At 39.5% G+C, this 17654-nt stretch overlaps 2 protein-coding genes across 2 annotated transcripts; both read left to right on the top strand.

Annotated features, from left to right (window-relative positions):
• Positions 1 to 757: 757 nt before the first annotated feature.
• LOC132255357 (uncharacterized) lies at positions 758 to 4551 on the top strand. The gene has a single exon (XM_059755401.1). It carries the CDS (start codon positions 1405 to 1407, stop codon positions 1822 to 1824), a length of 420 nt encoding a protein of 139 aa, XP_059611384.1. The 5' UTR covers positions 758 to 1404; the 3' UTR covers positions 1825 to 4551.
• Positions 4552 to 12240: 7689 nt separating this feature from the next.
• Positions 12241 to 17587, top strand: LOC132263674 (nuclear RNA export factor 1). Its single transcript, XM_059765054.1, has 9 exons — positions 12241 to 12448; positions 12511 to 12707; positions 12765 to 13406; positions 13481 to 13587; positions 14926 to 14962; positions 15036 to 15274; positions 15348 to 15519; positions 15587 to 15945; positions 16009 to 17587. Exons 1-9 carry the CDS (start codon positions 12352 to 12354, stop codon positions 16121 to 16123), a joined length of 1965 nt encoding a protein of 654 aa, XP_059621037.1. The 5' UTR covers positions 12241 to 12351; the 3' UTR covers positions 16124 to 17587.
• The last annotated feature ends 67 nt before the right edge of the window (positions 17588 to 17654 follow it).

Genomic DNA, 17654 nt, shown 5'->3' with positions numbered 1-17654 from the left:
AAATCACACGCTTTAATTAAGTACTCATGAGATTATATTCCTCTTTTCTCTTGCGATTTATCATAAAATACAATATGCGCTGCATAGGTAAATTACGCTTTCCAAATTTTCAGATAATTTTCACTGCAATCGGTCGCGGATATTGTAAATGACAAAGAATTAGTTGCGGAAACAATCTTGATATCTATTAGGTTTAGCAGTCTTATATATATAGTTATTGATCAGTCCAGATTAAGTCGGATTGTGAATTTCTTTGGATGGCTCTTAAGCAATCTTAATAAGCCCTTATTTTAAGCTTAAGATCGTTCAGATATAAGAGTGATAGCGCAATTATTACGTCTCAAACTAAGGAATATGTTTCCATAGAATTCTTTGAATGTTACTTAACAAGAGCAAGAATAACAACAAATTGATTCTATTTCAAAAAGCATGACAACACCTCTTGATGATTCACGTGAGAATCTTCAGCTCTTTGAACTCGTCAAGACTATAAATGCACTTTCAATATATTCAAGTGCACTCAATAATTGCATTTGATATAATGATTTTTTCTTGCAAACAACAGTATAATTGTATAATTAACAGTTTTATTCGATGGCGAATCATGGACTTGATTTGGACGACTTTGATTCTCTTCATTATCAGAGAGAAAAGATGCTGGGAAAATCATGGGTGTGCGCATAATGTGAGAAGACTGTGCTGTCGTTTGAGGGAGTGTCCGTGAGGAGTGTATAATATACCGTATATACTGCCTAGTATGGTGGGCAAGTGTGCGTTATGGCGAGGGTATAAAGAACCATGAATGGTCGTACTCCGATTCACTCTTGTCGCAACAGTCGAATAGATCGGAAGCAAAGTGCCGCAGTGAAGCGCTGGTGAAAGAGAGGAAAAAATCAAGTAAATAAGAGATAAAGTGATTGAGTGGTGAATTGACTAATCACACCCGCCTAGAAGTGAGTGGATTTGACTGAAGAGACACCGAGGAAGATCGTTAGAGCCCTAAAATTGCCGAGGAAAGGAAAAAGTGTGAAGGAGCGCAGAATTGGTGCACATAGGACAAGTACATAAGTCCATCGTGCTGTGGTAATTTTCCACTGTAGTGCGGTTGTAAACGTACGGAGAGGAACTCCTTCAATTGGGGTCACACAGCACAGAAAAAACATTGACTACACTCATCCTCGTGTGTGAATTCTGGAACTTTCCATTCAACCGTCAAAAATTTGTTGAGGGCAAGAATATCTTGTGCGTTTTGTGACAAAATATTGATTTTTGCGTGAGAAAAAATTGTCACGGATTCTCTTCGAGACCATCGAACAGACACAACGACATCCACAGAGCGATTGAAGGCCAGAAGAATACCCCTGCAGAGATTTTCGAGGGATAGGTCACGGAATCTGGACAAAGATGGCTTTTATGGTGCCTGTGATGAAGAATGAATTCAACATCTACAAGACGGACCGCAATAGACGGATAAGTGAGTGCTCGAACAGCTCCAGTTGCCGATCGCGGAAGGTGTCGGAGAGCTCGAGGTCTGAGGGGCCCAGTTTGTCCACGTCTCCCGCCAGTGACTTTTGCATGGGCTCACCGAGTCAGCGCAACTACTCCATGAATCGCAACACATCGCGCGGCTTCTCCAGGAATTCCTCGAGGACGTCCCAGAACTCCCTGATGAGCCCCACGAAAACCACGAGCGTGGGCTGCAGTCCGCCCAAGCCCTCGAGCTCGGGCAGCCAGGGGAGCCTCAACAAATTCCACAACCGTCTCGTGGACAAGCTGAAGAAGACCCTAAGGCGCGACGGTAGCCGAGAGGAGAGTCGCTCTTGAGACAACTCGCTGGACAATGCCGGAGGATCAGCGTGCGCGGAGCCACCCGTCACGCCAGATAATGCAACGCCCAAGAAGGGTGCAGTGCAGAAACTCGGCAGGCACGACACGAGGTAAAATCTTAGGCCTCTTTCAGTGTCCAGATCAACAATATTCTAATCATCAATACTTTTGCATACTATAAGATCACTTCTTAGACTTAAAACTGTAGTGTTATGTGCTAAAAACGCAAGATTGCGACCTAAACCGCTCTGTATTGACATTATCAGTAGAATCGCTAATTGGCTGCATTATTACGCAAATGAATGCGCTGTTTTATATTTGTTTCAACTCAACAGCGTATTCGCCAGGAAGTGTGATACTCGACTTCCTGGGCTACAAATAAGGATTCAAATTCAAATTGACCTGTTCTCAACTCTTTCTCTCTTTGACTTAGTGTTTAGTTTAAGTGTAAGAAAAATTCTGCCTAGCAGAAAAATCCACCGCAGGAAACATTGAAAGCTCACACGCCTAAAGGATTCTATTGTCCTTGCGAAATTTATAGTCAAGGTGAGATTTTTCATTGCGACAAGGTGAAAAAATTTATAAGACTTCTTCTGCATATCTTTCGTGTCACGAGAAGTGCTAATGTTGTTACGCAAAAAGTTCACTAAATATCCCAATTAGGGAGCTAAATTGAGTGTCACAATGCTTGATGTTGTTGAGCGGCATAGAAGCAAACACTAATAATTGGAAGTTTAGAAGTAGAGTAACGCATTTTTTTCTATAATTATTTTACAGAAATCTTTTTCTCGAGCTTTACCAAAATTCTGTCTATTTTTCTGATGTTTGTCACTATCACAAATTTTTGGGTTGGGATTTACTGATTCTTTGGCCTTTTTTCACTATTCAATCACTATATTTCCTTTCCCATTCGGAAGAAGAACAAATCATGACTGGATTCAGTAATTGTTCTAACTGACTTTACAGATAGAACTAGCAACTGAAGCCAGACATGATGTGGAAAATTCGTGTTAGTCGGTGTTCGACGAGAGAAAATTTGCTTTTATTCCCTATAATAATATTGTCTGTGGGAATAAAGTACCATTAAGACACACGAATTGCAAGTGTTAGAGCTTGCAATGCAACAAGAATGCTAAATAACATCGCATTAGGAATAACTATATTTCAGAATATGATAATTAACTTATTTTTGGAGTTTGCAGCATCACAGCAAGTGCTTAATGTTGAAAATTATTTACAAAAGAATATCTTCTACTGTTATGATGAAAAATATATTTACACGTCGTGTTAATGAGAAAAGAAAATATTGATAAAATTCACGTGTGGCAAGATCCTCACCATTTTATAGTGAATTCACAGCTCAAATTACCAATTACAATTTTCCTTTTTTGGTGGAAAACTCTGTGAAAAACATGTTGTAGAGAGGAGTACAAAAAAAACTTTAATGCCACTGTCACTGTCCATTTTTATCATGTCTCTTTTTCTACTCAGGTTTTTTTTATATCACTTTGATGGAAAAACGATGAAATTTCACAGCAATTGGATGAAAGAAAAATTTTTGTATAAATTCATACATTGGAAAATGACAATAATTTTTCTTGAGGGAAACATGTCTCAATCCAGAAGAGAAGAAAAATCATGCGTCATGTTTATCCACATAAACAGAAGATTCTTGATTAACTTTCACTTCACAAATTTTTTTGTCTTTGGTTTGATGCATTACCAGAAAAGAAGTTGAAAAGAAATTCATGAAAATGAGAGAAACAAATATTATTTATTGAATTTTAATGATAACACAGCTGTGATATGAAAAGATTTACTATATATTTGAGGAGAAACAAAAAAGAGAATTAGTTTAAAGCGTATTTGTATATTATGTATGTGCAAGTTGAGGAAAAAGAACGGCGCTGAAGAAATTTGATGAGAAGAAACTGAATCTATTTATATTATATTTAAAAGCAAGAAAAAATTCGTACAGCTTTATTGTGATGTACGTAAGATATAATGGAAATATATATGATACGTGTTTAACACATATTTATATACATTTTCACCCGAAACTTTGATAATACCAGTGACTCTCCAAGGCGAAACGTCAGACGCGTTTCCTTTGCGCGAGAGAACGACAAATCGAACCATGGAAAAATGTTCCACATACAGAACAAAAAAAATCAATGAGGATTATAATTAGCCATATCAGAAAAGTTGTATTACTTTGGAGAGAAAAAGGAGAATCACATTTTAGTTTCACGTCATTTTCTTCTCGTCCCCAAACTTTCTGGCTGACAAAAGTATAAATTCAATGGAGTTTTAACACGCGTGTACCCATTCTGCTGACTTAACAATATTATAATAGACCTTAGCATAAAAATGAAATATTATAAGATATTAGATATGGAAGAAGGGGAAAATCTGGAGAATCACAGTGAAAATTTTTATTGATATATACTTTTCAATTCAAAATTAAACTTTTTACCTTTTCCTTCAGTGTAACATTCCAATTAGAGTTGTTTAAAAAATATAAATTTTACTCCTTCATCAGATCATCCTTAATTCATAGGTACTGTTTTTTGTATAACTACATTGTTTAGTTGACATGTAAAAGTGCTAGTCACTTTATTTACAGCCAAGTAAGCTTTTATTTGATGATTAAAGAAAATCTTAAAATTGTGAATTTTTTTGAAATAAAGAATGCAAAACGAATTGAACCAATTATCACACAAAGAGTCGTGTTTTATTCTCGATATCGTCCATTCAAGTTTACTGCCAAAAGAGCCGGAATGTTGATGTGGTCCGCAAATTCGTGGGAGTGCAGGAGGTGGAATTGCCACCATTCGAGTGGGTGGCATCAATCGACGTGGTGTAATGAAAGGGGAAAATTTCTTGAAAAAATGCCAAAAGACTCGATTATATTGCGGGATAAAGACGTGAAAATATGCAAATGGCGAAGCTGAAAGGTACTATTTTTAGACCATCTCTGTATTCAACACAGGAATTCACGAGGCGTCCATCCGCTTTTCATCTGACCATGTTTAACAACTGTTTCGCTACGACATCGTCTAGGAGCACAAGGTTGTAATTTTTCACACGAAATACCCTTCAGAGCTCCAAATGACTGTATATAGAATTGATTTTCCTACAAGTAAGGACAAAATAAATTAAACATCAGCAAGGGCGTAGTAAATTCGTAGAGTTTCGAGATACGAATAGAAATAGCGTGATGGTGGATCAGCTGAAGACAATTTTGCTATCTTTAGCGTTATAGAGGAACTGTGACAAAGAAAAAGGTTCAAAATTCAAAAGTTCTCACACATACCATGCTCAATCTATTCAAATTCATCGTTTAATTAAACACTCTTCCCACCATATCCTTATATACGTACATAATAATGTATGTATTAGGAGAAATAATTGAAAGAAAGGCAGAACAGATTTGGCCACACAGCGGAGGATGAAATTACCACGCAATCAAAGGTATATTATTATAGTCTTGTGGTAAAATTATAATTAATTTTAAAATACAATTTACAACTTCTGATTTTCCAGTTCTTATTTGTAATCAAACTAAAAGAAAAATTCACTTTAGCAAATTCTTGAGCCAAAGCCTCTTCTCAAAAATGTTTAATTTATAGTTATACAAGTTGTAAAGGATTTTTCAAAGGCACAAAAGAGGTAAGTCGACTATTCTTCTCACATCAATTACGTGGATTTGACGAACAACTTTTAGCGAAGCATAAAATATTCCTTAAACTCGAAGTCACTCTGAGGGACTGAGAATTTTGCCGTGTGACTAAAAGTTTACTTAGAGTTTGTTCAGTCTCAAGAGCTTTATGGAAAATTTCCGCACTTCCACACCACACAATGTATAAATCTTGTGTATTGATTTGTTCTTAGCAATTATTATCTATTACATGATGTTTATACAACTTCAAGATTTCAATGGCACTGTTATTCTTGATTTATGCGAAGGATAAGAACTTTGACGGGAAAGTGGTTGATTCAATGACCTGCAGAACAAACACATTCTTCATCCTTGCCATCAGAGGTCATCTGCCTCTCAGATCGTGAGTAATAGAAAGCCTTCCTCGTGCAACTCTTTCTCTCTGTGACCAATGACTCTGAAATCACCTGCGCTAGAAAGTTTCAGAGAGCTTCTCAGCGGAATTTGATGGGTAAGGCCACACTCTTGCCCAATATTTCCATTTCGCGCGGGATATTTGGCCGCTTGCGAGAGTGTGTATGTGCAGAGAAATGAGGCCTAAAGGGAATATTTTGAGAGTGTGGAATTCAATATACAGAAATTTCAAGTGACCTTGCCTAGGCTGAGAACGGCGAAAAAGAGTGACGATGAGTCGTTGGTTGAGGTGAGGAAGAAGGGCGAAGCTGCGGCAAGAAAAGTGCTATAGAACCGGCTCTTGCGCTTGGTGCGGGTTGAAAGAGCAAAAGGAAGGTAATTCAGTCAAAACAGAGAATCAGATAGAGAATGTCGAATGGAAAATTCCACTCACGCATACTAGCGCATTATCGGTTCATGAATTGGCCGCAGAGAAACAGCTCTTCGAATATAGCGAGTTGCATAAAAACTCGCAGCTTTTTACACCATATGTAAACACCAGCTCTTTATGTATTGAATGACTCTCTGTTTAAATAAAACAACTCAGAGGTTTGACACCTTGTACTTTACAAGTTTATCTTGCATCTGCATTTATTCTTGCAGGACGCCTAATTCTTTATGTCACACACTCTTTGTGTCCAAAGAGATTATGGAAAGTTCCAGGGACATTATGAGAAACATGAAAATCTGGCAGAAATTTTATCGATTGCAGAGAGAAAAGAAGTATTTTGCCTGTCCAGTGTGATCAAAAAGTTCTTTGTGCAGACGCTTTATGGAAAATTTCATGTGCAACTCCGACCATAAGAATTCCTGTGGTGGGTGGAACACAAAAAGTCCGATAAACTCGCTCTGAAACTTGATTAGCGTGACAACATTTGGTGCCTTATCTACTATGTTCTGCGGTTCTGTCTTGAAATATGACGATAAATTAGTGGTACTTGCGAAATACATAGATGATTACGTGCCATTTGTTCTTGAAACAAATCACAATGACTATATACATTGATCTGTCGCTTTTTGCCACTTAAGCGGCTCCAGACGAAATGGAAGTGTTTGGAATACTTCAATCATTTGGTCACGGTTAATCAATTGATGACGCCGAACGATTTGTCAACGCGAGACGAGGAATATTCATAAAATAGGGCTTTTACTAGAGCTCTTCGTCCATTTTATCAGGCAGTAAATTGCACTCGATTGCGGCGTAAATCTCCTAATGACACTATCAGGTACTCGGAACGAATTTTTCCACGCGCCATTTGTCTCTAGAAAATGCACAATTACGATTATCACTCATTGATTCAGTTCAGTGGAACACAATTTTACTGCGAAAATTGTCTTGAATGCCAGTTGAGTGTGGATCCGATTGATATCGTTCCCGACGGAAGCCAGTTTCATCCAGATTTTGGGCGATTATTGTTCCAGTTTAATGATTCTAATTCTTGGAATGTGAGAAATGTGGCAAATGTTCAGTTTTTTCCATACACTTTGTGTGTTAATATTTACTTCTTATTTACATTCCTATTATCATACTTGTGGAGACACTGAACCATTTTCCACATGCGTTTGGCATTGTGAAGGCCTTTTCAGATAATAGGGAAGAGTTGAGCTAATTTGGATAGCATCTCAGAGATTTACTAATGAAAATTTAGTGTATTCTGAGTATCTAGTTATCGGTTATTGTGAAAAGAAGAAAATACATTTATTGTTATACAGTTATTGCACATTAGAATTATTGTAATTTTTAAATAGAGAGAGAAAAAAGAAGCTGAAAACATTTCCAAAGTCAATTTTAATCAATTTCTGTCTTCAGCAATTCATTTTGTCACGCAACTTGAGAATAATTGGAAACTCTTCTGAGAAACACTTCAATGCATTCGCAATTGCCCAGCACTCTCCTAATTGCGTCACATGATTTTTAGAAACCAACGAGGAAAAGAGCTAAATTATACCTACGTTTATCTTAATTATGTTTGCTAAAATCTTTATTGTGTGTCATCAGCAATTGAGTCGAAGAATGAATTTGCAAAAGCTGCAGAGATGGAATGGGAAAAGCATACTTGTGACTCAGAGAGAGCGAGAGAGAGAGAGCTTTCAGCTGAGATTGTCTCTTGTGTCGCGCGAACACGCAATGCGAGATTTTCTTATGCAAAGTCATGGCAGTAAATCAAGAAGAATATATTGTCTTTACAGTCATTAATTTGCAGACTGACTAGACTCTCCAATGCGTATTTATAGTTCGATCGGCAATTTATTCAATTCCTCTGTTCCTTGGCAAATAAACTTAATTGATAAACCGTAAGTGTGAACACAGAGCAAGTCGCGTGGTGCAAATCATGAGTTTTCCTTGGTATCTCGCAACTCCACGTGATTTAATTGCTTTATTTTCCATCTCACACGACACTGGAATTTTTTAAGAGCGTCTCACGAGTTATCTGGGGGAGGATTGCGCGAGTCGGGAGACTCATGTTTGCTGAGATAACAGATATATTCTTGCGCTGCGATGCTTATTTAATTACTCGCTTTTTTAACCTTATCTCGATGATGGCTATAAATAACTTGGACTGGGGAATAAACACCGAACAGTATCATCTTGGTGTTATTCTATTCATAGCTTTTCACACAATTAATTTGATGTCACAAATTAATCACGAGATGAATGTGGAACCTGATGCTGGTGAGCTTTGACGTCGAGACGCAGAATGGGAAGTGAAACAGGTAGTGTGTTGCTGGAATTGGGCAGAGAAATACAAGCTAGACTAATTGAATTTTAGTTCATACCTATTTTCCTTCATGCGAGCAATTCTGTCGGCTGCCGAGAGTATTGTGAATGATGAGAGCAATCGGCGTCTGGCCATGTCCTTGCGCATTCCAAAAATAACCACATGACCATTGTCAGGAGAGATTGTAGACTTCTAAAAGCGACTTCGCAGCTTGAACTCTCTAAATCTCAGTACTCTTGTAATCAAGCTGAAAGCTTATATTCGCTGACAAGTTTGCATATAAAGTGTTGGGAGAAGAGCAAAAAACAACCTGCATCCTATGACTATGGAATTATAAATGCGCAATTGCGCCTTACATAGTCGTCAGGAATTGCTTTCCATTTTATTATGCATTTATGATGGTTATAGCAATAGAATTCATTTCACATTCCACGCTGGCCTGCCAGGAATCTCAGCTCTCATGTGAGGCGTGAGATTAATAAAGCGCCAGATCATCATGTTCTTTTATATTTTTCCACATTCATTCTGACATTCACCTTCCTGCACCCTCGTGGCGGTTGTAAAAAATTGTTTATCTTTCTCGAGGAGATGAAAGAGAACGTTTGCTAATTTCTCTGGGAATGCCGAAGAGAAAAAAGAGAGTAAAACACCCGAGAGGCAAATAACTTCATTATCGGCTACGAAAACGAATCAAAGATAATTTTCTTGACCTGCAACAATGTGAGATACAACGGTAATTTCTGAAAATGGTAATCTTTCACTTTGTTGAACATGAATGAAACTTTGTTGTGCTATGCTGAGTTCCGAGAGTTGTATCCTTGTTTGATGCCTGCTTTGCACATGGAGTTGCTGGCCAAATAACCCACATTGTATTGCGTGATGTGATGGATGAAGGTCGAAATCGTTGAAATTTTGACCGGAAATATTATCAAACCTCGCCTTCAATCTCAAGGAGCTCCTCTTTATTTCCACGAAAACAGCATCTTGAACTCTCTTCATATAGAATAGAATTTATTCATATCACTTTTCCCTGTCTTACTTTTTTTACTAATTTTCCCACCTCTTGAGCGCCTTCCGTGCAAACATGTGACGCGAAAATAGACGCGTTCTCGCCAAATTTCAATGGCGAGCAGAATTTATTAGATATTTATTTTCACGTGACACGCGGGAATTTATCTGGCGTCTAATAAGCGCGACTTCTTCCTTGAGTCACAGAATTGGCCTCTTTTTGTGATAAAATCAGTCCTCATCTGCAATTCTGTGCTGTTCATAAAGTAATTCCACTTGATTGGCGTGTATTATTGGAGCGAGCAATAATGGTTTTAGCACGTTGACACGAAAATTGTGCGGTTAAGCTGAGGGAAAGCGCAATAAAATTATCAGGTGTTGGTTTAAGTGGTTTATTTTGGGAATTTCACTACATTCCTCGGCAAGCTTAAAATACATCGAGAGGTTTGTAAATATTGCTGCATTTGATGATCTGATTTTCAGCTACATACATGTCGAATGGTCAGAACGTAAACATCCCTCTAAATTGCTATGCGGCGTGGTCGAGGTGGCAAAAGTGTGTTTGGTAGGAATGGCAAACAATCGACTGAGAAAATTCTCATAAACGGTTTAATATTGTGGGCAAATTATACTACGCATTGTGTGATTCAATATGGCGAGACATAGCTTTGCGTATCACCTCCCATCGCCCATCATCATTATCAGCAATTGAGGAACTTTCAGGGTTGTCAGCTGAATGGCACAAAATCTTAACTGACGTGGGCAAATTCAATGGCGTTAAATGACTTGATAATTTTGGCGATAACATAACACAATTGCAATTTGAACTCTGGCCATTCTGCCCTCTTGAACCCCTGGGTTTTCCATGAATTTGTTTCAAAATATTTCTATCATTGGATCTCATTATGCTATCTTATTACGCATTTCTTTTTGCACACATATTACAAAGATTCTACAAATTTAGTAAAGCCTTAAAAATGCACAATCAATTTTATTTATTTATTTTCACAGTCTTGCAGTTGAAACCCAAAGCCATCAATTTATATGCATTAAATCCATCAAAGCTCTATATTTTGCTAGGGATATTTGCACGAAAGTTGCGTGTGGGCAGAGTGAAATCAAAGGGTTTCCTCCTTATTGAAAGTTGACGCCACATGTAATTTCTCGGCAATTTCCTCCTCTTTGAATACGCATCACAGCATCCCTTTGGCAATGTTGATTTCAGGATAATTGTGTTCTCTTTGCTCGATGCCTTTGAAATGAAATTCAATACGGAATTGCAACATGACAACAAATCAAAGGCCAGAGAAGCTGAGCATTTCGTTACTTCAGCATCAATGCAAATTGCTGACTAACCATTTGTTTGCGCGGTTATTCAATTATTTACTCCACAGTGTGTGTCCTTATCAGACAAAGCTTACAGGCTGTTAATTAATTAGCGGCAACGATAAGTGCAAACTGTTTACTCCCAGCGGCGATCTAATTATAAATTTACCGCGCGATTTGCCATGGAGGCGCCTGGTGAAAGCTCATTCAGTCATTCTTCTGATTATGACGACCTTGCCGAGGTGTATCTTTACGATGCTCATTCTTGGTCAACGATGTGCCCCCTTTTCGCGGTAATTGCTTTATTCGACGTGCGCTTTCTTGGTGCGGGGCGTAAAAAGTGAGACGCCATGAGCGTCACAGAGAGCACCAATTAGGCAGTGAGTGTGTGATTCCCACTTGATTGTCGCGAGTGCAGGGGAAACAAATAAATAGATTGAGGCTGATGATCACCGGGTGCGAGGGGAAAAGGCGCCATACCATTGTGTAACTCAACTGGCAAACAAAACAATTCTCTGGCTTCTATTTCCGTACCTAACCAGCATTTCTGGTTCACACCGGCTTGCGATTCGCCATCCGTGAGAGATAATGGTCACCAAAGTCCTGTGGGTGCGCGATTAGGCGTCGTGACGAAGTGAACACATACTTATGGCGACACGAGTTGGCGATTCTCATGATGGAATCTCGGCGTGGTGCGATATTTTTGGGATCGAACATCTTCGTCCCAGAGAAGAGACTTGTTTTCATGTCAACGCTATCAACAAAAATACCACTGCCACGTCGCACCACGAATATTCATCATATTTGCTTCTATATTTGGCATCGATTCATAATTGAAAAGAAATGCGCGATAATTTTTGCACATAGTATCTTCGCATGACACTCTTGAAGGCAATCTATTTTGCTCTCAATTGAACCATAAAGTCATACATTTCTTTGAGAATTGAAGCGAGACTTTTGGTCAATTAACAAACTTGTCTTCTGTTAGAATCAGAAGGTCTTCATTGGAAAGTGACGCACTTCCAATTGCCGCTTGTCACTTTATGAACTCATCCGCATTGTGGCAGTGTTGTCCGGCGAGATGATTCAGTGCTTGCGGTGTATGCAAATTAATGGATATTATTTTGCTGGAAGTGATTCGTTAGAAAGAGCGTTGAGTTCAATTCAAGGACTGCCATACCGACATATCGATTGTCGGCTGTCGAGTCGACCTTTTCGCGAGCCATTCTCAGCCAACTTCAGTTCGTGGAAAAATTGACAGGCTATTTGTTCTATTTCGTGATATCGCGTGGCATTCAAGTGTGTTTTTCATCGCGAATTCTGAAATTGTGTCGCATTTTTCAGTAATAAAAGAACATGAGCAACATGCAGAAGTTCAGGGGTGGTCGAGGAAACAGGAGGTTCCACCAGAACAATGGAGGAGAGCGTTTCCAGAAATATCGCGACTATGACGGTGAGTGAACACGACAGCCATTTTTCTTTTATGTGATTTTTATAGTCAAATTTTGTTTGTAGAGCACGATGACCGCGGTGAATTTCCCAATAACTTCCAGCGCAACCCTAACAAGGGGAGAAGGGTTAGTTTCAAGCCGACTGGGCGGCAAGGGAATCGTCACAAGTTCTCAGAAGAAACCATCCGGAGCATTTTGGAGGAGGACGATGACATGACTCCCGGAAGCGCTGGAGGTTCGTCCCACTTTCAACGTAATCAGGTGATTGAATTTCTCTTTTTCGTGTGAATTTGGGTGACTAATGAGGCTATTTTGCAGACTCGTGGATCTTTGCAAGCTCGCCGACGAGGATCTCCTGTTCCGCGACGAGGAGGCTTCAGTGGCCCTGGAAAGCGTCGTTCGAAGCTCGTCGCTGGTACTTCGGGTTGGTACCAAGTGGTCATTCCGCACGGACATCAGTACCCCAAGGAGACGCTGTTCAAGCAAATCCTCAGCAACATTCACCCAGATATCTTTGTGCCGCACTATTTCGCCACCGAGGGCAACGGCTGTTCCTTCTTCGTGGACGAATTTGACACGGCCAACAGGCTGTACAATAGCAACATCATCCAGATGCCCACAGGCCAGACGCTGCACATGAAGGTGTACAGCAGCGTGCCAAACGTGAATGTGGACAGCAATCTGAAGGAGCGCATCAAACAAGCCATGGCGAAGCGCTACAACGCACAATCGCGAATGCTGGACCTCACGAAGTTCCACGCGGACTCTGATCTGCAGGACATCTTCGTAGGGCTGTCGCGAGTGTCAATTATGGGGGCGGCGATTGAAGTGATCGCCGCGAATGTTCCCGAGATTGAGACACTCATCCTGAGTGACAACAAAATCTTCTCACTGACGCACTTCGATACACTAGCCAAGAAATGTCTCAATCTGAAGAACCTCTGTCTGAGGAACAACAAGGTAACATTGTAGTGTGGCAACTAACACGTATCACATCCTTTACTAATGTTCTCTCTTTTTTCTTTATTTTCCAGATTGCTATGCTGAATACGCTGGACAACCTGAAATCATTATCTCTGACGGAACTCGTTTTGACTGGTAATCCGTTAAAAGAGAAAATGCAACCGCGCCAATATATCAGGTATCATGAAATATTTAGTGGAACTCATGAAAATGGGTGAGATGCACAGAATTGATGGATTCAGGACAGCGTTGAAGTGAATTTTCATCTCACTGAGCATCATTGTGTCAGAGGAATTTTATCTATCAGCAGCTGAATCAAACTGCTCGCGAATATTTTGCTCGTGCTGAAAAGATGATGAAGAAGCAAAGAGATTAGTGTTCAATGCACCCATCGCGGTGTTTGAAAGATGATGCAAGATATCTCAATGGTTTCCATAAGTTTCGGTGTCAATATTTAGGAGTTGCTTGACTTCCACAGAATACGCAATGGATGCATAATTTGTCATGCAAATGTTTGAACAATTGCTTATTAATATTAGGATGAATGAGTCTATTTGTACGTGATAATAACACCTGTTGTTGTTGAAAAACTCTGTAGCGATTTCTTCTGAGAAAAAAAATAACACAAACAAGAGCTTTGGAAGGGATAGAAGAATGATGGAAGGTGAAGCCGAGACAGTGAAACGTGTCTCGTGAAATATTCTCTCTGAGGAGAGACCAAAGAGAATTGGACGCACAGATGAAAATCACGCAAATAGTGATAAACTGTGTGTTTGGCTTACACTGAAAATCTGATTCTGGTTCTGTCTGAAAAAGGCGAGCGGATCAGAATAAAGAGTGAGAGCGACGTGGATGGAATGCGAATGGCAGTAGTAATTAGAGAGCGCTGAGAAAAAAACAGATTTCTAAATGTAGTCAAAGCCAAAAGATCTTTGAAGAGAACTTGAACGTAAAAGGCGAGAAAATATTTAAGAATTTGCTACAGAGACACACTATGAATATTAGAATGAGATATCTCAATGAAGTCGAGGGGTATTTTGATTACCGCACAACTCATTCATTCTAACAATTAATAAGCTCATTTTACTGACTTCGCTTTGATGGCAGTAGAATTCAGCTTTGCACAAAGGAACGAGTAGCCCAAATGTGGCACGACTGTGGATGTCAAGATAAGATTCTAAAGAATATCGAGGCTAATGGAAAAATAAAGTTGCTAGTTAATCACTCGTTTGGCACATTGAAAAAGGCATTAGGATAATTTTATCTGTTAATTATACTTTTGGGTTTATGCCTCTGCAATGAACACTAATTGCACGCGGGTTTTCTACATGGCGTTGAAGTTGGATTTTGCGGACTAAGAGATGAGATCCTCCTATTGAAAAATAACAGTTTGATAGTTGCGTGAATATAGATTAAAATATTGAGGTCTTTATTTGCAGAGTGAATTAGAATTTAGTTGTTGTTTTCGTAAATAATTGCCTGATTTTCTTCATTGCATTTATATCTGATTTCACAGTGAAATACGCAAAAGAGCATCGAAGTTGTTAATCCTGGTAAGAAAATTCTCTCTGCTATTTCATGAGATAATGACTTCATTTGTTTGTCTGTCTCTCTTTTCGTCAATAGGATGGAGAGACTCTTCCGCCTCAAATAGGCTTTGATGTCTCAACCGAAGTCACTTTGCCGCCAGCGAAGGCGTCCTTTTTGTGCGACATGAGCGGTTCTGAGATTGTGAGACAATTCCTGCAGCAATACTTTGTGCTGTACGATTCAGAGAATCGACAGCCATTGCTGGATGCATATCACGAGCATGCGTCCTTCACTCTCACCACATATTCGCCCTTTGATGAGATTCCGGACAGAGGGTAGGATTTTGTGACAGAGGAAGAAAAAAAGATTGATGATTAATGGTTGAGGTTTTTTTCTTCATTTTTACAGCATTAAGCCTTATTCGTTCAACAATCGAAATTTACTGAACCAGAAGATCAATTATGATAGGAAGAAGCGCAGCGTGAAATACGGACGTTTGCCAGTTGTGTCCTATTTGTCTGAGTTGCCGCCAACACAACACGATCCTGACTCATTTGGTGTGGATCTCAGTCTGTATATGGTGAGTATTTTGCGTTCTCTAGACACTTATTGCTCAAATAATAATGTGTGCTTCTTTGACTTTGCAGCCACAAATGATACTCTTGACGATCACAGGAATTTTCAAGGAGAAGCGCAAGAATCAATCGCAGCCGCTGAGGTCATTCCAGAAGTGTCTGCTCATTGTGCCTGCTGGATCTGGATACTGTATACGCAATGAGATGCTTCACATCACGGATGTGACCAAGGATCAAACGATGGGCGCATTCAAGCCGGCGCCGGTGAGCGAGATGACACCAATGCAGCCATCTCAAGCGCCCATTGTTCCCGTGACGCCCATTCAGGCGGCAATGCCGAGCACTTCGGGACACGTGGACGATGTCACGAAGATGCAGATGGTACAGGCAATCGCGCAGAAGACCACTATGAATCTGGAGTGGAGCAGCAAGTGAGTTGTCAGCAGAATCAATGAGAGAGCTCTTTTCGATTGAATTTATTTTTGCGTTTTCAGGTGTCTTGAGGAGACAAACTGGGAGTTCGACAGGGCCATTCATGTGTTTACGGAGTTGAGGAAGGATAATAAGATACCACCAGAGGCATTCGTCAAGGCTGGCAGCAGCTTTTGAGTTAGTTTATAGCAGATTATGAATTTTTTTCATTCTAGTTGTATGACATTAAACGAAGAAATGAATATCCTTGAAATTTATGCAAGAATTTGTTAAAATGAACGCGAATTACACGAAATTCAGAGAAGTTTTGCATTAATTATGTCTAAATATCTAATTGTGAGAGATGAGATTATGTAGTGACTATATTAATAGACAAATTCTAATAGTTTATTTTGCTGTATTAGAATAAAAAGAAATCATATTTTAGTATTAAATTTACTGAAATGAAATCTTTCTTGTGTGAGCGTGCATAATTGGTGTCTGATATCAAAAATCTATTAACACACAATATTCAGTGTGGAGTTGAAGCATTGACGTCAAGAGTGTGCTACAAATACAGCGAAATTGCTGATTATTGGTAGTGTACATTTGATACTGTACAATAATAAGCTAATTATTTAGTACACTGATTGTGAGACTTTCTGACCAGAAATTGAGTAAAGAAAGTGCAGGAGCAGAGCTGAATAATTGAGAGGCTTTGCGAGGGCACTTTGAGAGATCTTCAGAATTGTGCGCGACCTCCAAAAAGCATTGCTCAATAGCTCTTGTCTCCTGTGCCTCCTTTTGCAAGCAAATTCTCAAGCAAATATATGCTCTTTTTATGATGTCTCTCTGGTGCCTGAGCACAAGTTTTTGTCCGGCCACGAAGAGAGCACTTAAGATGTATGGCAACAGAGAGGGAAAATGCTTGGGCAAATAGACACCGAAATGTATGTTGTTTGGCAAGATCTTATTGCATATTTTCCGCTCCCGTCGCCGTGGTGAAAAGATGACGTTGAAAGGCGGAAAATGTGTTGGAAATTGTGTAGTTCATGTAACATATAAAATGTCTAATTTGCAAATGAATTACATTTGAGTACAATTTGCACTCTCTATTTTGTGTCAGTCAAACATTATTCGCGCATTGTCAATAAAACAGGTATATATTTAATATAAGTGTCTCGCTTTATATACATAAGAAGTATAATTTGATTGACGTCAGTGGCTCACCATTGCGTACACAAGCACACAAAAAGGTGCGCTGGAACTTGATATGGTAGGTAAAGAGAACCAATAAATGGGAATAATTTCTTTGAACTCTGGCTTTTGCACTGATTCTCTGTACCTTGCTGATGTCCTGGAGACTCTTTGCTGTGTGAGAAGGAGTCTGTTGGTGAAATGATCGTGGGATTTTGGGCGCGTGTGTATTAGAATTCGGTGATCGTGCCGCGAATGGGTTAATGGTGTGTTTGGGCAGACACAGAAAAGCTCAATGGAGCGCGCGATCGGTGGACGAGCAGCTGAGCCATCGCGATGCCGTGTTTGAGGGGCACATTAGCATTTAAACACGCACAGCAACGAGGTTGAGACACAATCGCTGGCCACAACAGCAGCACCAGCCAAGAGCAGCAATTCAGTTGAGTGGCTACCGCGATAAAAAGCTAATGCTGTTTCGTCTATGGCAATATTATGAATATTTCGGATGAGTGATCTGTCGTGCGACTTTCAG

Source organism: Phlebotomus argentipes, unplaced genomic scaffold (assembly GCF_947086385.1).
Source record: "Phlebotomus argentipes unplaced genomic scaffold, Phlebotomus argentipes genome assembly contig_10, whole genome shotgun sequence".
Taxonomy (NCBI): Eukaryota; Metazoa; Arthropoda; class Insecta; order Diptera; family Psychodidae; genus Phlebotomus; species Phlebotomus argentipes.
The sequence above is the reverse complement of the archived record's forward strand: the minus strand, read 5'-3'. Positions and strand labels throughout refer to the sequence as shown.